The following is a 26,010-nucleotide window of genomic DNA, read 5'->3' as shown; positions in this document are numbered from 1 at the left end:
ATTTTCATGGCTATAGGATTGAAATCAACAACTGAGATTTGATCTTAAGATAATGATGGATAAACATGTAAGAAATTAAATCAAAATATAATATTAGAGAAATATCTTGGCTGGAAATGACAAGATTGCCCTTGGTTTAATATGGACCATAGGACGGAAAGTTGACTAAGGGCCCCAATTTTACCTTGGATATAATATAAAAGCTAGAGATAGAATTGCAAAACAATTCATTCTTTCAAATTTGGGATGGTTGAATTCTTCAAGGATCTCAAAACGGGTGGCGGAATTCCATTGGAGCAAGATCAAGTCAGATATAATGTCTTCTCAAGCCTAGGATAAGGTAAGGGTTGCTTAGATCTTGGAGATCTTGTGATGGTTTGAAGAAAATGTTGATCAGGTTGCTTGAAAAGTTTATATTGCTTTCATGACTTGTGTGAAACTATGTTCAAATCTCATTTTGAAGGATAGCCATAGTTTGTGTGTGATCATATATCCCTAATGGATGGTGGTTTAAAGCCCAAGCTTGGCACGGTGCCAAGGACAAACTAGGTAATCCTAGGGCTTATGAGAGAAGCTTAGAGATGGAACTTGTGTTTTCTTTGCATAACAAGCATGACCATGCATATATTAAAGAGGCCAAAAGCCAATTTAGAACACGCCTTAAGGTCACTCATTGGTGGGGTAACATGTAATCGAAAAGTAGCCGAAAACATCAAATTTAAAAGGTTTTGGGTCAAACTCTCTAATTTATACTTTTCGGGTGTTTGAATTGTTAAAAAAGGGATAAAATGACCTCCAAGAGTATTGGCAAGGTTTGGAAAATAAAATGTTGGGTGAATCATTAAACATAAACCTCAGGCTTAATCAGATTGTATGAGGAAAAGTAGGGTACATGGGTTTAACCAAGGTTGGTTAGCAATTGTTGGGGCCCAAAATGAGTTAGCGATGATTAAGCTTAAAGGTGGTTAAAAAGTATCCAGGAACTGGTTTTAGGAAGATATTGGTTAAAGGTAAATGTTGTTAAACCATTGGCAAGTTAATGTTTAATGGGTTGAGTGTTAACCACTTGGGATTGTCGTTAAGCGAGAAAAATAATTTCTTAATAATAACATGAGGACATACAATAAGCGGCTATCAAAGGGAATTGTTTTGTTATGGGACACTACATTGAGAAATAATTACACACTGATGCAGCACTCTCCCCCCTTTCAAAAAATAGAAAAGAATGAAAAGGATCACTCGTCTGTCCCCAAATAAGAGTTCATCTCAACCAGTGTTTTTGAAAAGCGCTAAGCAAAGCATAGATGGCCTACAAAGCTTAAGCGCAAAGTGCAAAGCAAAGCACACACTTAAGCAAAGTGAAGCGCACATAAATAAAATAAAAAGTATAAACTTTTATAAGTATAAAAAATACAATCTATTAAAAAACAATCGTTAAAAAAACTACACCAGAATGAGGCTAAAAATTAAGAAAAGATGAGATACCATTTGTCATTCATATTTTATAACAGTTTACAAGTTCATGCAACATAGCAAGAACACATAGGGGAGATAAAAAAGGATACAATCTGGTCAGTTGTTAGTCTTGATAGAACTTGGAAGACAAACTAGTTTGAACTCTAGTTGAAAGGATTTGAATATGCTAAGGCTTTTTTTATATTTTTTTATTTTGGTGAGTCTTCTTTTGTTTTTTCGTAAAAGTTTGGCCACAAAAATACCTATTCTATTTCATTAACATGATGTATACAGAGGATCAGATAGAAGAATAAGGGAAAAAAATCATCCCTAATTTACAACAATCCCCAATTAATCAATCCCTAAGTTAGAGCAATCCTCAATCAATCAATCCGTGGCTTGCAATCAATAAACAATATTTACAACAATTAGGAATAAATTAGCAACCCCTAATTTACACCTAATTACATGTTTCCTTCAATATTTTTTGTTTGGTAAATATAGCTGTCTTTTTTTTTTTTTTTTTTAACAAATGTATATATAATTTTATTTAAATCTTTCTAAGATCTAATAATTACTTTTTTTGGATAAGGATTCCATACAAGCAGCCACATGTCATAACCCTAGGAGTAATAGAGGGACATTATTGTAATAGGGTTATAAGAGTTTATTAAGAGATATTTTGCAAGTTGTTAGGAGTACATGAATGCTGTTAAGAAATAAGTTAGCAGGTAGTTATGCCTATAAAAAGACTAATTGTAAGAGGATGGACATCATGTGAAATGAAATGGAATTCCTTCCTTTCTAATTCTCACTATCCCTCTCTCATTTCTCTTTAATTCTCCCTCCCTTTTTTGCTAATTTCTCTCCCTCCAATTCTATCATTATGATTTCTCCCCCTAATCCCAATCACAACCCTAGGTAACCCTAGGAATGTGACAAATGGTATCAGAGCCAATCGATTTTCGATTGTGATTCCTGCAACCCATAGCAGTTCTCAGCTCGGAATTAAAGGTGAACTGAGCTGATCATTTACAGTTGTGAACCCTGGCAGTCTTTGTTCGACTTTTGAAGACAAAACAGGCCAACGATCATCAACTGAGAAATCTAGAAGTTTCCAATAGTGATTAAGGTCTAGATTGTGAAGGCGAGTGAAGGCAAAATAGACCCAAGCAACTTCGACAGTGATTCTAGAGAGACTGAATCTATAGGTGACTGAGGCGATTCAGGCCGCGAAGCAATACCTAGGCAAACTCTCACAAAGTTACATCCGAGCTAGTGGTCTTCGGTTGCGGATTGGAGATAGTAGTGAGAAGGGAAGCACAGTCAGAAACGAATCTAACAAATTGACAAAGCCGAGCCAGGCGATTCCCAATCAACTCTTGGTTCGACTTGAAGGCAACGGAGAGTCAATCATCCTTGACCACTGAATTACGATTGAGGCTCGAAATTTGGAAGCAAGTACTGGAAACGGGTGTAACAAGTGATTCGAGAGGCGCGCTACCTAAGTCTATTCCCTTGGGGACTGCAACTGAGCAGTTTCGTAGCCTTCGACTTCTCCTGCTCCAATTGTTCGAAGTCCCGCATTACAGGCGAAGGCAGATCTATCGCTTAGCAATTGGAATTTGTAGGCAGGTAACTAACTGGTGATCGGCAATTAGTGAGTCCAATAGAAGATCCACAAATAAGCCAAGCAATCTCAACAACAATCTAGCGTTCTTGTACGAATCTTGAAGGTAGAGCAGGTTTGATGACTTCAATTGTGATTCCGACAACTCTTCACGGGTAGACTCAGATTTTGAAGGTGCAATAAAATGGTTGCATCTCAGTTGTTGCTTTGTGAGTTAATCAAATCAAGATAGGCAAGCGGCCAGTGACAAGATTCTAGTGACTTGGGATGCTAAGAGTAGGCAATCTTCAGGAGGTCACAACAAAGCTGATCAAGTATAGACCTAGGCGATTTCTAATTGATTCTTAGCAACAAAAACCGATTATGCTTTCAGAAAGATTACAGCGAAGTAAGTTGATTTACGAAAACTTTTCAAAGGAAATTAAATTGAGTCAATCAGGTTTAGGTGGTATTAGGGTTGCACAGCATATTAGGTTTACTGAAATTAAAGCAGTGATTGAGGTGGAATAGGTGAATAGTAGCAGTTGTTTCAGAATCCACCGATTTTCAGAAGATTGTTCAAAACTCATCCTAGGCCATGGAAATCTGTTCTTGTGAAAATTTTTGCCATGGCTGACAGAACAGGCATGAAATAATTCAAAACACAATTGTAGTAGAAGAATGCTACAGTTTCAGATCTGCAAGTTCGAGTGGCAACTAGCTAGAATTATGAATCGATTATGATATTGATCAGTAAGTGTTAGGTCTCTACAGACAGAATTGTCAAAAGGTTGGATGGAATTGACGAAAAATTGGAAGGTCTATCAAGGAAATTTGATGAACCTTCGATGGTGTTTTCTAAGATGGATCAGGTCGGAGGTGAGAGTTATAAAGAGGAGCTCAACAAGCTTAAACAAGAAAGCTTAGTTATGGAGTACTTGGTCAAGTTTGAGAAATTGAGAGCACTTGTGCTCAAGTTCCATCCAACCTTGACCGAGTCTTATTTTGTATCGAGTTTCATTAGTGGACTTGACGATGCGCTGCGACTTATTGTGAAGATGATGTGTTAACAAGCAACTGAGAGGGTGAGGCTTTATGACACGACATTGGAAGCCATTTCTAGAAAGCACATGCGACAGCCTAACGGTTATGCTAAGAGTAGCCAGCAGATTAGAGGTATTCCTAAGACTACTGAAACCCTAAGATCCAAACCAGTTGTTGCAAGAAGTGAGGAAAGACCTAAAATGGAGCAGACCATTCAGGATGACAAGGGAGGAAGGGCAGCGACTGGAGTAATTATTGAGGCTTCAACAGAGGAGAAATCCGTTGAAATGAATCCTGCTTCAATTTCCAAGAAATCTAAAGGACAACCAATAAATCATGATGAAGTAGCATGGGAACAAAACATTGATTCATTAGTGATGCCGGCTAACAGTTAAGCGGAAGATGAGATTACCCAAGATCCAAATCCAACAGAACGGGCTAGAGTTTCTTTAGATCATACTAGCCAAGTTGGTACCTACTTTTTCTCTGCACCGAAAATTGATGAGTGGCCAAAGATTGATGAAAAAGTTGACAAGTACAGCTTAAGGGTTGTCTTCTTTCCACAGCTCAATAGGGGTACTATCAAATTTTTTATTCGAGGGGAAGACAAGATTGAGCTCGGCCACAAGCTGCAATTACCCTTTGTAAATTGGTTTGTTGCAAACCAAAAATCATCTTCCTAACGTTATGAAATATTATATGTTTATCAGAGAGCAATTTGGTATGGGACAGGAATAAAGGTAAAGCATAGGCAGAAGGTGGTAGAGATTTTGTCTTAGCTAGGCTCTTTGCATCATGTGACGCAGCATGTAGCGCATGTGTGAAAAAACACACCAAAATAAACTCTCGAAAGAGCAAACTTCAATGACCGAAACTTGACTTTCAAGAAGACACAAAAACAAAACTATTTCGTTAAGAAAACCCAAATAAGTTGCTGAAATTTGATTAAGAAAAACTTGATTACAAACTCTAGATCCTAGGCATATTTATAGTATTTGGCTAATCCAAATCCATCTAATATTTGGAAAACAAAATCCAACTAGAATCCTAATAGAAATAAATCCTAATCAAACATGAAGTAGAATCCTAAATCAAGTAGAAACATGAAATAAAATCTTAAATCAAGTAGAATTTTAAAAACTTAAGAAATATTAAAATATTGTTCTGGCATGGTCGGGTCGGCTTTGGGCCGGGTCTTGATTGATGACCACATCATTCACCTCCACTTGAGAAGAATTCGTCCTCGAATTATGATCTTGGTATGACAACTCAACGTCTGACAAATACAAAGAAAGATCAGCAACATTGAATGTTTTGGAAATACCTATATAATTTGGCAAATCCACAACATAAGCATTATCATTGATCTTCTTTATAATCTTGTAAGGACCATACTTCTTTGGCTTGAGCTTGTTCTGTTGTCCTGTAGGAATCCGTTCCTTCTTCAAGAATATCATGACTTCATCTCCAACCGCAAATACCTTGTCCTTCCTATGCTTGTCAGCTGCTGCCTTGTACTTTTTATTCGCCTCGTGCAACTTTTGCTTGACATCTTCCTGAACTGCTTGAACGTATTCGGCTAAGTCACTAGCTGCAACACTGAAACCTGGTACCTTTGACAATTTTACCAAATCCAATGCATGATTAGGAACTTTCATGTATACGATAGAGAATGGTGATCTTCCTGTTGAGCTATGCACGGCGTTGTTGTAGGCAAATTCCGCTTGAGCTATGACTAGGTCCCATTGTCTTGGCTTGTCTTTGCAAACACTGCGAATCAAATTTCCTAAGGTACGATTCACCACCTCTGTCTGTCCATCAGTCTAGGGATGTGCTGTGCTACTGAAATTCAAAGATAAATCGAACATTCTCTACAAGGTAATCCAGAAGTGACTCAAAAACCTTGTATCACGATCCGAAGTAATAGTTTTAGAGACTTCATGTAGTCTAACAATCTCCTTAAAAAACAGTTTGGCTGTAGTTATTGCATCTATCGTCTTCTTGCATGGGAGAAAGTGCGCCATCTTGGAAAACCTGTCAACCACTACAAAAACAGAATCCATACCTCGTTGGGTTCGCGGTAGACCCAACACGAAGTCCATAGACAAATCGTCCCAAATAGCATTGGGAACAGGCAATGGCATGTAGAGACCGGCATTAGAAGAGTGCTCCTTAGTTGTTTGACATATATAACACCTCGCCACAATAATAGAAGCATCTCTCCTTGCTCTTAGCCAATAATACCTTCCCATAATAGTTTCAATAGTCTTGTCTCTGCCAAGATGCCCTGCTAAGCCACCACCATGCAAATCCCGAATAATTTTCTCACGAAGAGATGTGCAAGGGATGCACAACTGATTTCCTTTCATGAGAAACCCATCATGCACATAGAAATCTCCTGATGGTTGCTGAGACATGCATTGTTCCCACACATGTTTGAAATTCTCGTCTGTCACATATAATTCTTTCAAGCACTCAAATCCAACAATCTCAACACTAAGGGTCTTGATCAAATCCACACGCCTACTCAAAGCGTCCGCCACTCAATTATGTTGTCCCGACTTATGTACAATTTTATACGGAAATTTATCAATAAAAGCAAACCATCTAGCATGCATATCACTCCTCAATTGCCTTTGGCTACTCAAGTACTTAAGAGCTTAGTGATCCGTGTAAAGAACAAATTCTTTGGCAATCAAGTAATGTTCTCATGTCTTAAGAGCCCTCACTACTGCATAAAACTCCTTATCATAAGTAGACCACTTTCTTCTGGCTTCACACAACTTCTCACTGAAAAATGCAATTGGTCTCTTCTCTTGGGACAACACAACACCTATACCCACTCCACTTGCATCACACTCAACCTCAAACAATTTGTCAAAGCTTGGCAGAGCTAAGACAGGAGCGGTACATAATTTCTCTTTTATCAAGGTGAAACTTTGCTCTTGTTCTTCACCCCAATGGAACTTTCTTTTCTTCAAACACTTAGTAATTGGAGCCATAATACTACTAAAGTGTTTGATAAACCGCCTATAGAAAGTTGCTAACCCATGGAAACTTCGCACATCACTGACATTTTTAGGGGTTGGCCACTCTCTAATAGCTTGCACTTTTTCCTCATCTACCTTTACGCCCTCTTTGCTTATAACAAAGCCCAAGAACAACAAGCTCTCACTCATAAAAGTACACTTCTTCAAATTAGCATAAAGTTTGTTTTCCCTCAACACACTCAACACCTCCCGAATATGCCCTTCATGCCCATTAATAGACTTACTGTATATCAAAATACACCACAACGAATTTACCAATGAAAGGACGTAATACTTGGTTCATTAGTCTCATGAAAGTGCTTGGTGCATTGGTTAGTCCAAAGGGCATGACTAACCACTCAAACAACCCATCTCTCGTCTTGAAAGCTGTCTTCCACTCATCTCTAGGTCGAATTCTGATTTGATGATAACCACTTCTAAGATCAATTTTGGTAAAAATCACAGCCCCATCAAGTTGATCAAGCATGTCGTCGAGCCTAGGAATTGGAAATTTATACCCAATAGTAATTTTGTTAATGGCTCTACTATCAACACACATCCTCCAACTCCCATCTTTCTTTGGTGTCAATAATGCTGGCACTGCACATGGACTCATGCTAGTCTGAATGTGCCGTTTTCTCAACAATTCCTCTACCTGTCCACGCAAAATCTCATTCAACCTAGGACTCATCCTATAGTGTGGTAGGTTAGGCAAGCTAGCACCAGGAACCAAGTCAATGTGGTGTTGAATATCTCTCATAGGAGGTAGCTCATTAGGTAACTCATCAGGAACCACATCATGAAATTCCTCCAACAATCCCTGCACCTCCACTGGAATTTGATTCACCTTCAGTGGCTCACTCACACTCTCTCCCTTGATAACCAATAAGTGAACCTCTCGAGTATCCTTACACTCCCTCACAAACTCAGTGTGTTTATGTGTAATGGTAAGAAAATTTCACCCCTCCACTTTAAAAGCTTTGGTTTAATTCTTTTCCACTATGGGTAACAAAGTATAACGCACACCTTCTTTCTCAAGCTGATATGTGTTCTTCCTACCCGAGTGCTTAGCATCCACATCAAATTGCTAAGGCCTCCCAAATAAAATATGGCAAGTATCCATATCAACAATATCACAATAGACTTCGTCGGAGTACTTACCAATAGAGAAAGGCACCCTGCAACGTTCATCCACATGTATGCCACCAACTTCTTTGATCCATCCAATCATGTAAGGGCTTGGATGTTTTTCAGGAGTTAACTACATCTTTGCCACCACGTCTCTTCCTATGATGTTCTCCTGACTTCCACTATCAATAATCAACTCAAAGATTTTTCCTTTCACCGTACATCTCGTGCGAAAAAGCTTATGCCATTGAGTAGTATCTTCATTCTTTTGAGATAGCATTAACTTCCTCACTACACAGGTATATTGCCCATGTCCATAATCTTCTTCGTCATCCTCCCCATCAGGCCCGCAATATACTTACTCTTCAGCAACATCTTCCTCTTCCTTTTCTACAATGTTAACTATTTTCCTCCTTGGACAATCACTAGATCGATGCCCAATCTCATTGCACTTAAAACATTTTAAAAGAATAGGCTTTGCATAAGGATTAGGGGATTTTGGAAGATTAGAAGTAGTACCTCGAATGTTTCCCCCCATTGTAGCCTTATTAGGGTTGACTGTATGGGATGGATTGGAGGGTTGCGCTCCTTGAACCGACTTGCCTTTATCAAAAGCTAGTTGTTTATTTTCATTCCCACCATACCGACGATAGTTGTCATTACGAGATCTCTCACTCAACATTAACTCAGCCTTTAAAGCTAAGTTCATTGCTTCTTGCACACTCAGAACCATCTGAACCCCAATTTTATCACGAATAGCAGGCCCCAATCCATTCAAGTAACGAGTTGCTTGTTGATTGTCATTTTCTGACAATTGGTTTCTCTCCGCCAATCGCAGAAACTCAGAGGTATATTCATTCACACTCTTTATTCCCTATGCACATCTTTGATAAGCTTCAAACATATATTGCTCATAGTCAGGGGGCAAAAACCTACCTCTTAACAGCTGCTTCATTTGTCTCCATGTCTGAACTGGCAGTCAGCCTTCCCTCAATCTCGTTTCTCTTAATCGCTCCCACCAAACAGATGCACCGCCTTTCAACCTGTAAGCCACTAACTTTACTTGTCGTTCATCTGGGATCTCCATGTATTTGAAAAAACAGTCAACCTCAGTGATCCAATCCAAGAACCCCTCAATATCAAGATCTCCACTAAAGGTAAGAATATCAACTTTTAGTTTATACTCATCGTTGCCCCAGTGGTTGTGCTGATGCTCATTCCTCCTAACCGCTCTACCACCAGGGTTAGCTATTGCTTGACCAAAATCATCCTCTTCATCGCTATCTTCAATCACTGGTCTTCTAGGATTAACAAGGACATGATTAATGGGTGATTTTCCCGCTCCGGCTTGATTCACCCCATTATTCAGGTTCTTGTCATCATCAACTCGTAGTAAGGTGCCCAATTGGTTGCTATGTTGCTCTAATCGCTGTTGGATAGTACGAGTTACTTCTTGTTGTTCTTCGATTGCTCTCCAAACTGCGGACAACCCCTGATCATCGTCACGAGGCTGGTTGCTACCGTTACCTTCAAGATTGGCCATCTGATTGGTTGATTAACCGCTCTGATACCACCTGACGCAGCGTGTAGCGCATGTGTGAAAAAACATACCAAAATAAACCCTTGAAAGAGCAAACTTCAATGGCCGAAACTTGGCTTTCAAGAAGACGCAAAAACAAAACTGTTTTGCTAAGAAAACCCAAATAGGTTACTGAAATTTGATTAAGAAAAACTTGATTACAAACTCTAGATCCTAGGCATATTTATAGTATTTGGCTAATCCAAATCCATCTAATATTTGGAAAACAAAATCCAACTAGAATCCTAATAGAAATAAATCCTAATCAAACATGAAGTAGAATCCTAAATCAAGTAGAAACATGAAATAAAATCCTAAATCAAGTAGAATTTTAAAAACTTAAGAAATATTAAAATATTGTTCCAGCATGGTCGGGTCGGCTTTGGTCCGGGTCTTGATTGGTGACCGCATCACATGTCATCCAAAAGAAAGTAAAAAATGGTAGTAATAAAACGACAACTTCAATAGGAACTCAATCTTACAGAAGCGATTGTAAATAGGTTGCAGGTAAAGGACTAAGGTTCTATACAGTTGCAAACAAGGACCTTCCTAGGCTGCTAAGTGCCCTTCTTATTAATAGGCTTACACGTAAGGCACTTGATGAATTATCAGAGCTCTTTAGTTATTTAAGAGAGTGGAAAAGTGAGAACTATGTGTTTGTTGATGCCCTAATGCCACCAACTGGGGGATATCATAGTGATTACCAATCAATTCCTTCAAGTATTGTTGGGGTCAGCCTTACCCTAGAGATAATAATTTAGCGTTCTCCTGTGGATATCAAACCATTTAGATATGATGGAAGTACTAGCATACTAGTTTGTTCTAGAGAAGGAGATGGCTTACTGGAAGAATGCATGGAACTAGTCATTGAGCTATGGGAGCAAAACATTAGGGCTAAACAGAGGAATTGTCATGCAATTGGGAAGATGTTGAGAGAAAAGGTTGTTGTCAAACTACTAATTGCTACCATGTACCGGCATAGTTCATGTATGAAGACCCAAGACATTGTTGGGACTTATAGATCAATGGGAAAAGAGAGCCTTTGCATGAAGATCTGCAACACTTTACAAGTGCAGGAAAAGCAAAAGAGAAGGAATATAAAGGCAAAAAGGAATGGGCCTAGAAAGAGAAAGAGAAAGAGAGAAAAAGAAATTAAACAGACAATGAGGATGGGAATTGGATGAAGAAACAGCAGCTCAACGGTAATAAGTTTCTCGGAAACAAGAAACCTTTTAAGGAGGGGGGAATTGTCATGACCCTAGGAGCAATAGAGGGGCATTGTTGCAATAGGGTTATAAGAGTTTGTTAGGAGATATTTTGCAACTTATTAGGAGCACATGGATGCTGTTAAGAAATCAGTTAGCAACTAGCTATGCCTATAAAAAGGCTAATGTAAGAGGATGGACATCATGTGAAATGAAATGGAATTCCTTCCTTTCTAATTCTCTCTATCCCTCTCTCGTTTCTCTCTAATTCTCCCTCCCTTTTCTACTAATTTCTCTCCCTCCTTCAATTCTATCATTTTGATTTTTCCCCCTAATCCCAATCACAACCCTAAGTAACCCTAGGAATGTGACACCACACTATTGCAAAAATTTAAACAAATCCAACCAGTCATATTGTTTGATAAAAAAAACCCGTATATTTCCAAAGCGCATTTTTTTGCTCTTTAGAGCTAAGGTAAAAGCGCAACTTAAGTGCACTTTAAAAACACTTAGCTAAAGTCATTAAGCTTCACACAAAAAAAGCTCCAAGCATGCTGCACTTCGAGCTTTGCACTTAAAGCGCACTTAAGCATGCAATTTGTAACACTAATCTCAAACTAAATAAGGGGTCATGAAAAGTACCTCCCAAAAGATAGAGACCACTAAAAGGTCTAAAACCTAAATGAAGTTCCTTAAAGTATTTAGAAGTCAACTCTATCCTCTAAATTCTCACTCAAAAACAGATATAGAAATTCAGTTATGAAAGAGTGATTGATCATCTCTAACCTCCAAAATCCCCAAAAACCCTTGTTTAATAGGAATGTAAAAATATCCCACTTTCAAAATGGGAGTTGAAACATGCACTCATCTCTGCCCTTCGAACATGAAAACTAAAAACTAAATGAAAGAGGAATGAATAAAAGTTGTTACATCGCTAGAAATCTCGACTTGTATTATGTTGTCTTCAACTAGATAATATGAAGAGAAAAAGACGTTGAGCAAAATAAATAGCAATCAAATTATTTGATATGAGAACCACTAGTCTTCTATCCATCCAAACATACAAGAAAAATTCATCAGTATCCACATTCCTTTTCCCCTGGGAACACATAAAATTTTGTTAAAAATGCATTTACTGATTTGTAGAACTTGAATTTCAAATAATGCATTAGTTTAAACATCTAATACAATGCTTGTGCAGTTGTGCTTACAAATATATTGCCTTGAAACCATCAGATATAGTCAGCACACAATCCACTTATAGGCAATAATTCAAGTTCCAGGGTTGTTTCCATTTACCTTAGATGACAATTAAGCATTCCTTCTAATTCAGCATGATTTTTCACAGCCTTTGCCATAGAAATGGGAGATGGTCTGTAAACTGCAGCAGGTCCCCCAGATTGACCATTGTAACCATCATATGATTTGGCATTATGTTTGCTTTTGTTGCTTTCATTCCCAAGGCTCCCATAACATCTCTCACATGCAGACTTGTAGGTATTAACAATAGCAGCATTAACAGATGAAGTATCCAACCAAAGATGTGCCCCTCTCATCGCCAAACTGTAAAAGGAAACTGTGTGCTATCAATGGCTCTGCACAAAGTGAACCCCGAAATGCATGTTGATGATGGCAACAAAACAAGGATAATCCAATTCCAGAACAGTTTGCTACTTTAGAAAAACTTGTGTATGCATATCATAGGTACTGTAACCAAATCAGAGTATGTTTCTTCTTGTACCAGGGTAAATCGGATGCATTAATGATACATAAATTAAAATCAGATGCATTAATGGTCATATATTAGAATCCAAGACACATTTGAATTTTGAAAACAACTGAAACCACAAAGAACTTTCCAGTCATAAAAAAGTTCTACTATTGTGGGAACACGGAAAGATGCCTGGATTCTTTCTTTCTTTATTTTATTATTTATTATTATAGTTAACTTGGTTCAAGCCTTTTTGTTGGAAATGCAAGCTAGGGGAACAGGGTGTACATAATGAAAAAAACAGAGAGGAAGCTTAGAAGATCCACCAAACTGGGAAAACTTGACCAGGCATGTCGTAAAAAGTAAAACCAAATGCTATCTTGATCCTGTAAGTGAGATGCTGCCCATCTATTTTCTATGAACACAAATATTCATCACGAGAAGCTTACTAATAAATCTGCAAAAAAGCTCTCAACCCCACCTTTCTACCTCCGAAAGAATTGATTCATAGGGTCTCAACTCTATGCCTGCATTCTTCAAGTAGCCAATTACTTCTATGCTGACTTTAGAATTATCAATAAACAATTTTGCTCCATCCATCTCCACTATTAAGTATGCATACATAACAGGCGAATGTGGGACATCATTCCCTCTCTACAAACAAGATTGAAGGATGATTAGACCATTAACAGACAAAAATCCACAGCCATAAAGCAGAAAATGACAACTCCTGGATATTTTATCAAACAAAACAGAAGATTTAAGAATAATGTAATACCAACAAGTGAAGGGAACTAAATCAGGCTTAAGAATTTTGATGAGGAAGATTACCAAGTTCAGCAGCCAAGCAATTTCATCAAGCATGGAGATAACAATTGCAGAGGAACCACCATCACCGAGTTCAGACCTCAGGGAAGATAGTTTTGATCCCACATCAACACCGGCATATTTTAGGTCATGTACTCTTATAGGTCTGCTTGGAGGCTTTGGCCTTGAGTCTCCCCATATTTTATCTACTAGGTTTATGTCATACAAGTACACTAACTCATGGTTTTTCTTAGATATTTCCTCTTTCAATTCCTCTGCAGCATCAGAAGAAAAAAGAAACTGCTCCCTTCTCAGATACAAAATAAGATAGCATTAAACATAAGCATGTGCAAGGCAATCGGAAGTGCTTAAAATAGACAGAGAAAGGTATGTATAAAAATAAAGAGGAGAAAGACAAGAATACCATTCACTGCTAGAAAAATGAAAAACAATTGGAGTGGAAGTGAATGTCATGCAGAACAAGAAATTCAGATCCAACCCTCCAATCCTCATAAAAGCTTGCTAATACTTTTAGTCCAAAGTTGTTGCCAACAACAAGATTATCAAAACTTAATCTTACTATGGGGGGTTGGTCACACAAATTCTAGGTAGCCAGTCATTTCTATCCATGGCCTTATCTTCTGTAAGGCCTTGTTCAAAGTTTGCCATTGGTGAAAATTAAATCAAGGTAAAATTCCACACAATAGCATACAACCACTCAAGCTAAGAAACTTTGTAGTGTACAAAAACATGATACTTGCTGGTTGTTAGAACAGCAATTTTTGTCTTGCATGAGCTCCACTAATGCAACTACATTGTTTTAGCATATGAGAACAAATTTGCATCCGATTTACCCTGGTACAACTATATCACTAAATTATGGATATTCAACCATTTTTATAAGCAGCAATATAATAATTTTTTTCATATCTTGAGATGGTGATAGCTGGAATAGTTAAAAAGATAAATAAATAATTGTAATTAATGATCTCTTTTCTCTAAGTCATGTAAAATAAATTGATCTGCAATTAATAATTATTTATATATCCAAAGTTTCCCTAGCTATATGCAATTTCTATAATTTTTATGAATATTTTTTAGTTTATAATTTTTTAAAAACAGAACTAATAGAGTTTAAAAATAAAAATGAGATCCCATTGTTATGTTCATATATACCTGCTTTGAGTTAATCTTTACAAATTTATAACATAGGGTTCTATTTAATTCACTTTTGTTGTTGGGATTTCTTGGGATTACCACCCTACGTGCTCATCCGCCACTCGTGCCTTCGATTTCGGCAAAGGAAGTAAATTGCAGGCTGGCCTTTGGCTCTTGTTTAGGCCGAGTATCGAACTCATGACCTACTAGTACTAATCCCAGCATATCACTTGTCCAAATATTTGTTATTATAAAACTTTGTTTTGAATCATGAAAAATTACTTATGCAGTGACCTGGAAATGAGCCAAGCTAGCTTGCAAGCTTGTCACAACTCAACTTGTTAATTTTCACAATAAGTTGGGTTCATGAATCAAATGAGTTGAAGTCAAGATGAAAAATATAGCTTGTTTAATAAATGAGCCGAGCTCGATTCACAATGTGTTTGACTCATTTAGTTCATGACCTATCTCGATTGAATTATATATACTAAAATTCTTATATACATAATACATTTTATATGTTATAATATATATTAATAGTGCATCACGTTCTATTATATCTTAATAGTAAAATATATGAAAAGAATTTTCAATCTTAAAATTTTAAGCATTAAAAAGTACTTTTTTGTGATTAAAAATTTAACTTTTCCCCTGATGAATTTCCTATAGTAAATTTAATTAGGACAAGATATAATTTATTATGGCAAATTTATCATTTCAAAATTATTGCATATTTGATCCATACATTTTCTTTTCCATGTAATTAATTTTTGGGGTGTTGAAGTAAGATTTATTTGGTTTTTTTTTTTTTTCAGGCTGAATACAGTTAAAATGAGTTGAGCTAATGAACCGAGCCACAAACCAAACCAATTTTAATTGAGTTAAGCTCGAGCCAGAAAATTTGTTTTATATTGAAAAATAAATAAAGTCAACAACTTAAGATAGAAAACCAAAAACCAATAATGAAAAAGGATATGAAGACAATTGTATATGAAGGCAGAAAAAGAAAAAACAGTGCTCCAATTTTTTATAAAGATATAATGCAGCATTAAATAGTAGATGATGAAAACATCATCGGATGTTATGTAGTACTCACAGGATCAATACCAACTTTACAGCCAGAAGCCAAAACATTATTTAGCCATTCACTAGTGGTAGGTACTCCCAAATTGCCAGCCCGCATGAGAATCCAGCTGGAACTCAATTGCTTCTCGGCCTAATCATTTAGAGGTTATAATTATCAACAACAAAGTACAGTCTATATACTCAAGCTAATTGACATTGGAATTAGAACTGTTTCATCAAATAAACCACTGGGTTATTGTCTCAAACCTGAAGAAAATATCGTCCATCTGTCCAAAGAGCTGCTTTATCTTTTGTGACAACAGCGGTGCCAGCACTACCAGTAAATCCTGATATGTAGGCCCTCCTCATATAGTTTTCCGCAATAAATTCACTCTGAAACCCAGAGGAAAAGTTCAAATTGATGGCAGAAACCATTTTCTTAGAGGTTTTAGCAATAAATAACTTGTAAAATATAAAGAAAATGGAACCAAATAAGCTCAACTAGGAATTTTTAATGTTCCACAAAAATAAATTCTCTCTAACCACCAATGTGATTAAGGCACACATTTGAGGCCAATGAAAATTGAAGATTGCTAAATCCACATACTTTCAAGCTGTATCCTTATCACTCTCACTCATAGCCTGGCAACTGAATAAATAAAATGGTAGAACAAATTTAAGGCGAAAACGATTTGGTTCCCCTACCCATACCCTCATCATTGCCATCACCAAGAATGGCGCAAGCAAATTGCAAACCTCGATAGAAACCAACAAGCATAGCAAATTTACAAACAGTCGGCGAGCTACACATTCTACGTACATCTCGCGACATATATAGCTCAATAAAGGGAAAACCTAGCAGAAACTCAATGGCAAAATCAACGAAAAAACTCTATAAACGATAAGAACGAACCTGATGAGCGTCCTGAGAAGGGATGATGTAAGCGTCAATACCAATTCCAGGCTTGGAGAAGAGCTCTCGGAGAGCTCGAAGCTTGAGGTCTTGCTGGGAATCGGCGCGCTTCTTTTTGAGCTCCGAGGATGGCTTGGCGGAGATGGAGCCGGAACTGCGGACGATCGATGAAGAGAATTTAGGGGGAACTGAGGATGTGGATTGGAATTTGGCGAAGATGGGTACGGAGACGGAGAAGAAATGGAAGTAGCGAGGGTGCAGCTTTGAAGAAATGGTTGGGGCAAAAGCCCTAGAGAGAGAAAGCGAAGTCGATGCTGTCAACTCCATCGTTTTAGAGAGAGAGAGAGGAGTTGTGGCTCTGTGGAGATAAGGCTCGGGTCTCTCCGTTTGTCCAGAGGAGGAGCAGAAGACCGCTCGAACACCGAAACGATGTCGTTTCGTGATATACTGTATACTGTACCGTCTAGCTCCATGAACATTTTTTTCTAATATAATTTTTTTTATTTATATTGTCATCTCATTATTATTTTTATTATATATTTGGAGTAATTGCAAATAACACCCCCTTAAGTTTGGAAAATTTACAAAAAATATATATATTTTAACATCCTTATTGTTAAATAAATGAGTTAAATAGCTAATTTATTACTTTTTAATTAAAAAATAAAAAATAAAAAAATTAACCGATGATATAATAGACCCAACGGTTCCGTTTGACATGCAGTAATCCATCTAAGTTTATCAGCAATGTGTAACAAACTTAAACCATGAACAGAAAAATATAATAAAAAAATAAATTTTGATAAAACTCAATAAAACTAATATTTGAGTCTTGTGAAACATATAATAATACAAAAAAGTAAATAGAAAAATTATAAGAACATGAATAATAAGGAGATAAAAAAAAGGAAAAAAAATAGATTATGAAACCAAAATCTGAATTCTGTCAAACTTAGAATAGATAAAAAGATATGGATTTATACAAATATATTTGAATTTGATGAAACTTAAAAATAAATAGAAGAAAACAAAGAATAACTCAATATAAATTTCATTCAAAAAGAATAATAATAAGAATAAAGAAAAAAATAGATAAAGGCTTATTGTCGTTGTCATTTTATTACGGTCCACTTAAATAAATAAATAAAAAAATATACAAGAGATTTAAAAAAATATATAAATATAAAATCATATCCAATGATTTCTTTATTTCAATTCGCAACATTAATCCCAAAATCAGCTCTCAAATGTCACTTGTCAAATTAAATCTTAATCGCCAAAAATTTGTCAATGCCGAAAACCAACCACAAATTGAAAGAAACTCACGCTGAGGATCATTGTCATCTCAATATATAAGAGATCGACTAAACATAATGAATAGCGAAAAAAGACGAATTGATCATTAAGTATGGCGAAAAACATATCAATCACTGAATCTAACAATGAAAGATGAATCGACTAACAGAGGCGACGGAAATGATGGGCCAGCAATGCTTGCATAGCTTGTTATTCATTGTCTAAATTTGTGTTTTTTTATTTATTTATGTGTATTAAACTAGCGATATTATGTATTTAATTATTAATTTTTATATTTAATTAAGGTGGTCGGAGATGGGATTTAGAACGGCTTTTAAGTGTAGGATTCGTATTTTTTCCCCTCTGAAAAGTGAGATTTGATTTAAGTAAGCAAATAAAAAGTTAGAATACTTTTACCTTCCTTCCTTCTGTTCTCATTATTATTCTTTTCATTTATAATTATTTGCTTTCATTTTCTTTTGGGTTTGCTCAGTCAGAGCTGAAGCAGTGAGTGCGAGAGGTGGATCGAAACAATTGAATTAAGCAAAAGAAGATGTCTTTGCAATCGGTATTCGTTTCTTTTTCTCGACTTTGGAAGATTGAGAGTCACTTTTTCGTTTCTTCTCCCATCGAGCCACCACTTTTCAGCCCTTCTCCGATCTCTGAAACCCTCAACAATGGCAATCATAAGCGAAGAACCAGACCCACCAACTCCATCACCGCCTGAATCCACCACATCGCCGCCACACAAACACACTTCCCCAAACCCATTCTCCTTCTGGTTCTACTTCACCCTCTCTGCTTCGCTCGTCGCTCTCCTCTTCCTGTCTCTCTCCAGCCTCTCTCACCAGGACCCAAAATCCTGGTTCCTCTCCCTCCCCGACGGCCTCCGCCGCCACTACGCAGCCGGCCGAACTATCAAGGTCCAGACTGCCCCAAACCAACCCCCGATCGAAGTCTTCACCATCCAAGAAGGTTCCCCCAAATCCGAAAACGTACTAGTTGTTCATGGCTTGGGTTGTAGTTCATACGCCTTTCGCCACGTGGTCAAGTCTTTGGGCCTCAAAGGCCTACGTGCCGTTGCCATCGATCTGCCCGGTTCTGGGTTTTCCGACAAGTCGGTGATGGTGGTAGAAGAGGGTCCAGTTGGGGTTTTAGGGAGGGTTTGGGATATTTATAGTGAGATTAAAGAGAAAGGACTGTTTTGGGGGTTCGATGAGTTGGTTGAGAAGGGGTATGTGAACTATGAAGAAAATGAGATTAGGGTTCAGAGGAGGGAGGCTGTTAGGGCAATTGAAGTGGGGCCTGAAGAGATGGGTAGGGTTTTGGGGCAAGTGGTTGATGCAATGGGATTGGCACCTGTGAATTTAGTTTTACATGACTCAGCATTGGGGTTGGCCGCGAATTGGGTGTCTGAAAATCTGGGGTTGGTGAAGAGTGTAGCGGTCCTTGATGCCAGATCAAGTGCCTCGGCCTTGCCTTTGTGGGTATTGCAGATCCCAGTGGTTAGGGAGCTCGTAGTGGGGTTTAGGTTTGTGTTTGTTAGGGTTCTTGAATTTTGTTGTTCTAAGTCGATTGGTGGTTTGGATGCAGAGGCTCATAGGATTCTTCTAAAAGGGAGGGATGGAAGGAGAGCGGTTTTGGGAATGGGGAAGAAGATGAATTGTAGTTTTGATTTGGTGGAATGGGGTAATTCAGAAGGGGTGAGCGGTTTGCCAATGCAAGTGATTTGGTCTAGTGGTTGGTCCAAGGAATGGACTGAGGAGGGACAGAAGGTTACCAATGCTCTTCCAAAAGCATCGTTTGTCATGCATTCTGGTGGTCGCTGGCCTCAGGTGGGGATCTTAAATCCTTCTTATCTTTCCTAATGTGTATGATGAATTTGTTCATTTGAGATGTTCTCTACATTTTGTTGCAGTCGATAAAAGTGATTCTTTACTGCGGGTGCTAAAAATACTGACTTTGTTTCAGAAGAAATGTCAAGGGTTGGTTCCCTTTAAAATGACATCTGTCTAATGCTTGATGAGTTCTCTTGATCAATGTTTTTTTGAGAACTAGAAAGGATAGCAAAATGGATTCACAGAGGCTGTATGGCAAAGAATATAGTTTACATTCTCGGACTGGGAATTTATCAGGTTCACAATTGAAAAATGTCTACTAAATATGGATTTTTTTGCAGATCTGTGACATGTTCTACCATCGATATGATATTAATCATATGATTAAGAATATGCACATAAAATAGAGAAAGTGAATAAGGTTCAGTTTGCGTATAAAAATGACCCTCTCCTGACTCTTGTGGAGTGGGAGTCTTGTGTACTGGAGATACTGTTTAGCAGGATAGATGGTTGGGATGTTTGTTGTGAATCCAGCGCAAATATTTTATAGTTGATCAAATATTTTATGCTCTTTAGCAGAATAGATGGTCTGGATGTTTGTCAACTCATTATCCATCTGATGCATATCCATCATCTACTAGTGTTCATTTTACTTTTTCTGAATGTTAAGTTTCAGCTACTTCACTAACAACTGACTGGAATTCTAAAAGTTGTAGTCTTGGAGCTGAGCTTCCTTTATGTTGATTTCCTTATTTGATATGTGACAGACAGAAATTGGTTAAAGTTCTCAAATGGTGAACCAAAAAAAAGAAAAATATATAATAGAAGTTGCCTCTTTTGCTTTCCTTGGACAAGTGCTAGAGAAGTTTGCTTTTGCAATACTAATTCAAGAGTTGGAAAGGTAGATTGACTAGGACTGCCCACAATGGGGAGATAATGTGCTATAATTTGCTATATTGGTTACTGAGTTATAAAAATCTTTGGTCTTAGTTATAGGGTGTTGGATATTGTTACATTTGGATTCTGAATACCATTGTTTTATTCTGTTCAAGGATAATGCAGCTGATGATCTAGCCAAAAGCATCTTTCAGTTTCTGTCTACATTGCCAAAGTCTGTTAGAGAAAGGGACGAAGAGCCAATACCGGAGCATATTCATGAGCAGTTGAACGAGGCAGAAGGAAACAACCACCACCACCACCACCACCATGGTCACGGCAGTCACGAACATGATCACGCCCATGCTACTGGTTTTATGAATGCATATGGACTGGACCATGGATGGGCCAGTTGAGTTGTGCTATTTGTCTTTGCCAGACGGCAGCTGCAGTGCAACCCAAAGCTCCATGCTGTATGTTCACTGTTCATCTGCCCAGGAAGAGTGTTTTTTTTTTCGCTTTCTGTCTGTAAAATTCTTCATTCCTGGAAGCCACGCATCATACAGGATGATCTTTCTTGATCCATTCAGCTGTAATTGTATTCTCTCCATCTCCAGTTGGATTTATTTTAAGCTCTGGCCTTCCTCGTCGTGGAATTGATGAATTCATAATTTAAATTTTATATATATAAAGATAGTTGAGTGATACTGAGAGGAGCTATCCATATATATTAATAGGCAAAAGACATAAATATGCCCTTCAACTTTATCTTTATGAGTCATTTTAAATCTTAATTTTAGAACAATCACACATCTCATTTGACAATTGAGAGCCCATGAGTTATATGCACTATGCAAACTCTTATCATCCACAACGCCGCCTACAAATTTGTCGATGAGGCTATCATCCATAATGTCAGCGAGATTGGAGAGGGAGGCCATTGGTGGGTCGTTGGTGAGGGACACAAGAGGTGAGTTGGTGGCAACGGCGGACAGAAGTGGGTCGGCAACTAGGGAGGCATGCAATCGGTTCGATGATGTGAACCTTGATATAACATAGTCGCGATGAAGGTTGATCTGGAAGAGGGAGGCCAGATCGGCATCTCAAGTTTTCCAGTTGTCTTTCTCATATTTTTTTGTGCTAGGGAGATTGGTCGATCGATGCGATGGAGGTTAATGGTCGATCCAGTGGGTCTCTTGGTTGTCTTTCTCGTGCTTCTTTGCATGAGAGATATCGGTCGATTGACACAATTGAGGTCAATGGTTGGTTTGTTGTCTTCCTATTTCTCCTAATTTGTGGGTCAATCATGACAGTACAATTGATCCATCATATTCTTTAATCACGCATGAAGTGTGTAATGCTAACAGAAAAAAGAGATCAATTAGATGCATAATTAATTTAAATTTGTCAGGTAAAATGTGTGATTGTTCCAAAATTAAGAGTTGAAGGTATCTCAATTCTCAAGTTAAAATGCCAAATGACTCAAAAGGATAAAGTTTAAGTTCATATTTATATCTTTTATCTATATAAATATAAATTATGGGTGTGGTGACTCTGTGCATATATATTAAATTTAAACACAATTTAATTAAATAAGAAATAGAATATGTAATGTGCGCAGTACGCATACGGTGCAAGATAGTGGACGTCCCCGTCGAAGCCGCCGCCTCGGCTATGACAACTGGCAATCTCTCCTTTTCAGCGGTGCACTAAAATACGCCGGGGAGCACCATTGCCACACCCTTCTTCCCATCTCTATAACTGAAAATGAATTGTTGTTGCAACGAAGACGAAGACGAAGGCGAAGGCATCCTCCAACCGCTCCATCCCCATTCCCTTACAATTCCCAACGCCCCAACCCTAACCCTGGGCTGCGCTTCCTCCGCCAGGTCCAACGGCGGTGTGGTCACCGTGCTGTCGCCGATGAACTCCAACTTTGAGGCTCTAGTTTGCAGGGACGTGCTCCGGACAATCTTCGAGAAGCTCCCGGTGGTGGATCTAGCTCGGGCGGCGTGCGTTTGCAGGTTGTGGTGGTCTGTGGCCTCCGACCGGGAGATGCAGACCAGGGCCTTCAAGGCGCCGTGGAAGTTGAAGGACGTCGTCGGGAATCCCAGCTCCGGAAGCTTCTGGAGAGACAATGGCCTCGGCCGCTTCGCGATTTCGCACCACTTAGTCCGTGGGGACTCCGTTGCTAGCCTCGCTGTCAAGTACTCTGTTCAGGTATTCTCGGATTTCGTTTGTGTGCTATGGGGATTGAAAACTTTGAAGGTCCGAACCTTGTACGAATTTGGAGTTGCTTATAATTAGATGTATCAAAACTTGTGAAGAGGTTGCGACCGTGGTGTGTGGAGCATCAAAAACAAGCTATTTGTCCTAGCAGTAGCCTTACTGATAGTATTGACGAATTAAGAACTAATGTCAACGAGAAGCCCTAACATTGATGAAAGATTAGGTCACATTTGCAACATTTTGATATTTTAAACTAGTTGCACGAAATTAGTTAGTAGTAATTCATTCAAAAGCCTGGTTCAAAGGGAGGGGAAGATGTATATTTGCACTTTCAGTTTCAGGTTTTCGTTTTGAAACATGAACATGTTGAGGATGGAAACAAGTCGCTGACTGCTCAACTAAACAAGAAAAAGATCAATGCGAATCCTTAATTGGCTCTTCATGAAGGAATTTCTTTTGGCCAAGCTTAGGGCAATTGTGTTCTTCATACCATTGAAACCTTGTTTTTGTTGGTCTTCTTCTGCCTTTACTCCGTGCCCATTTTCAATTTGATACAAACCTCTCATCCTTGCAATGCTTTGGATGTTGGACATGACGCATGGTTATACTAGATAAATGATCCCCCTTCCCCTGAGCTTTCATAGCACCAATGGCTATAATCCTTCCTTCTTTTTTTTTTTTTTTTTGCTGGGTAGCTGTAACATCCTTATAATATCCTTTTTTCTTACAGAACCATCACCTCTATTTAAAAGAGATGCTAATATTCTATGTTAATTAGTGTTAGTTTTGTATTATCTTTGAGCTAAGATATACTTCACTTTTCCCTGGGTTGTATGCCTTCCAGTTTCTTTCTCTAATTTAGCATTTAACACCCCTTTTAGGAACACTCCAAGCATCTCCTCCCTGTAAACACAAAAGAAGAAAAAAAAAAAAATCTACAAATGTCACCTAAAAGGATATGAAATCTTGTATCTGGTTGTACAAGGGGATTAAAGATTTGTTTCTACGCATTAATCACTCAGGAGAATTATCCTTAATTATCATTAAGATAGGTCATGAAAAGAGTTCAGTATCCATTAAATTTAAATAACGAAAAGCATGAACGATGATGATAATCACGCTGGAAAAGTTGTTCTTATTTCCCGTCATTTTCTCCATGCCATGACTTAGCACGTACTAGTAAAATGTGTAAAGGTATTTATTAAGTTCTGAGAGGGTGCTGCTGCTGAGAAGTTAGCCTCATGCTTTGAAGCTCACGGAGGTTATAGAACCTTGGAGTTAATAGCTTTTGGGGTAAATCACACCAAAGATCACTAAACTTTAGTGTGTTTTTCATTTTGATCACTAAACTTTAATTCTTTTTAATATGATCACAGAAGTTTAAAAAGTTTTGCAATGTGGTCACATATATGATTTTTCAGCCACTTTATAGCCGGAGTGGGTGACGTGGCGCTGATATGGTAAACAATAAAAATATTCTGCAATAATATTTCAATATAATATTATTATATATTGACACGTAGCACGTTCTAATTAGTTGTCATTGCACAATAATTTTTATTATTTGCCACATTAGCCAGAAAATCTTACATGTGACCACATTGCAAAATTTTTTAAAGTTTACTGACCAAAATGAAAAGCACACTAAAGTTTAGTGATCTTTAGTGTGATTTACCCATAGCTTTTGCTTAGAGTTGGTGGTCAATCATCATTCGTGTGATGAATGTACCAATCATGATCTAATGCATTATTTTCATGTCTTGATAACATACAGCAAGAAATTTACAGGAAAAAAAAAAAGATAACATATAGCAAGAAATAATATTCATGGTTGTGTTGCTGGTGCACCTGTTTGAAACTCTACAACTCCCTGGAAAACATCATTTCTGAATTCTCATGTGCTAGTTACTTCTGGCACCTCATTAAAAAAATTCTTATCTTTCCACAAATGCATTAGGAGAACCCGCAATGACAAAAAACTTGTTATGGCCTGCTTAATCATAAAATACAATAACAATATCACAAGCCTTAATCCTATTAGATGGGGTTGGTCACACATAAATTCTAGCTTTCCAACCATCTCTATCTCAGCCATGACCTCTGTAAGGCTAACAAATGAGATAATGTTTAGAAATAATTTCCATTACATGCTTGAAAGGACCAACCAGTTGATCCATTTTATGATTGTACCTAGCCGGGTTTTGTCCCTTAGGGAACACCCAGTTGGCGTAAGACTCTAGGTTGTCTTCCCCAATGAAAAGAGTGGAATGGAGCCCCATCAAGTTGCCTATACAAAACTGCCTTTTGTCATTGCTATGTTTATTTCTTCTGGTCATGCACTCCTTGATTGTGCATGGTTTTCTTGTTTTGAACTTTTTTTCTTGAGATTTTTCAAACTATTATAGTATTTTTAGTCTTTAGTTGGTGTCAAATGTTTTTGTATGACACTTTTTGTGCATGTCTGTAGGTTATGGACATAAAACGCTTGAACAATATGATGAGTGACCATGGCATATACTCAAGGGAGAGATTGCTAATCCCTGTAGGCAACTTTGACCTTCTGATTGGTGGTACATGCTACATAGAGCTGGATGCTTATGCCAAAAGGGAAGTGGCAGTACTCTATCTGGAGGGAATCCCTGACAGGAAGGCCAACTGCCTGTTGAATAGGGTGTGCTCTGATCGAGGCAAGAGAAGGATAATTGATTCCTTGAAGAGAAGCATGCAAGTCGATGATGGAACTGCTCGATATTACCTTTCCATATCAGATGGTGACCCCGAGCTGCACTTACAGAATTCTCCGAGGATCTTAGATGGGAGAGAAAGACAGGGTTGGCCTAGATCCATGCTCAATAAATTGACAAGCCTGGACTTGCTGGAAAATTGCAAAGCTTGGTGCTGAGACAGATAAGTCTCAATGCCGGGATACTATTATACATTCACAAAGTATTCATGTACTGGCATTTCATACATTCATCTACGTTCTGTAAAGCCCCCCATGCTTGTGTGCTTCCTGCTTCAAACATGCAATAAGGCGTCTCTAGCTGAACTGTCATTGTTATAAATCA

General features: G+C 38.0%; 4 protein-coding genes across 14 annotated transcripts in view; 3 read left to right on the top strand and 1 right to left on the bottom strand.

Annotated features, from left to right (window-relative positions):
- LOC127802695 (aminopeptidase P2) overlaps window positions 1-26,010 on the bottom strand; it is a 65,103-nt gene that overhangs the window by 14,811 nt on the left and 24,282 nt on the right. For 2 of the 11 annotated variants that reach the window (XM_052338659.1, XM_052338663.1), the window contains 2 exons: window positions 13,242-13,414; window positions 12,349-12,612 (listed from right to left, as the gene is read on the bottom strand). The exons of 4 other annotated variants lie outside the window; for them this stretch is intronic. In XM_052338659.1, coding sequence (XP_052194619.1) covers window positions 12,349-12,612; window positions 13,242-13,414 — 437 coding nt within the window. Of the gene's footprint in view, window positions 1-12,348; window positions 12,613-13,241; window positions 13,415-13,591; window positions 13,868-15,821; window positions 15,942-16,057; window positions 16,184-16,703; window positions 17,063-26,010 lie in introns of those variants that run through there. 5 more of the 11 variants (XM_052338653.1, XM_052338664.1, XM_052338661.1 and 2 more) reach the window with 5 other exon arrangements.
- LOC127802698 (protein AUXIN RESPONSE 4-like) lies at window positions 18,486-21,345 on the top strand. Its single transcript, XM_052338669.1, has 2 exons — window positions 18,486-19,834; window positions 20,890-21,345. Exons 1-2 carry the CDS (start codon window positions 18,677-18,679, stop codon window positions 21,127-21,129), a joined length of 1,398 nt encoding a protein of 465 aa, XP_052194629.1. The 5' UTR covers window positions 18,486-18,676; the 3' UTR covers window positions 21,130-21,345.
- The window catches only part of LOC127802700 (F-box protein At1g55000-like), a 36,919-nt gene continuing 33,324 nt past the window's right edge, over window positions 22,416-26,010 (top strand). Inside the window, exon 1 of the mRNA XM_052338671.1 lies at window positions 22,416-22,520. Within this exon, the coding sequence (XP_052194631.1) occupies window positions 22,481-22,520 (40 nt within the window). The 5' untranslated portion in view covers window positions 22,416-22,480. The remainder of the gene's footprint in view (window positions 22,521-26,010) is intronic.
- Window positions 22,527-26,004, top strand: LOC127802701 (F-box protein At1g55000). The gene is given in 3 exon segments (XM_052338673.1): window positions 22,527-22,933; window positions 25,410-25,719; window positions 25,722-26,004. Coding segments are annotated over 3 exon segments (669 nt in total). The 5' UTR covers window positions 22,527-22,636; the 3' UTR covers window positions 25,784-26,004.

The sequence above is a fragment of the Diospyros lotus genome, chromosome 5 (genome assembly GCF_014633365.1).
Source record: "Diospyros lotus cultivar Yz01 chromosome 5, ASM1463336v1, whole genome shotgun sequence".
NCBI classification, from domain to species: Eukaryota; Viridiplantae; Streptophyta; class Magnoliopsida; order Ericales; family Ebenaceae; genus Diospyros; species Diospyros lotus.
The sequence above is the reverse complement of the archived record's forward strand: the minus strand, read 5'-3'. Positions and strand labels throughout refer to the sequence as shown.

Excerpts from the sequence above, each read along its gene's own strand:
- LOC127802698 (XM_052338669.1), top strand. The coding sequence starts at position 18,677 with ATGGCAATCATAAGCGAAGAACCAGACCCACCAACTCCATCACCGCCT. Across the intron at positions 19,835-20,889 it reads CTGGTGGTCGCTGGCCTCAG|GATAATGCAGCTGATGATCT; the intron begins GTGGGGATCTTA and ends ATTCTGTTCAAG.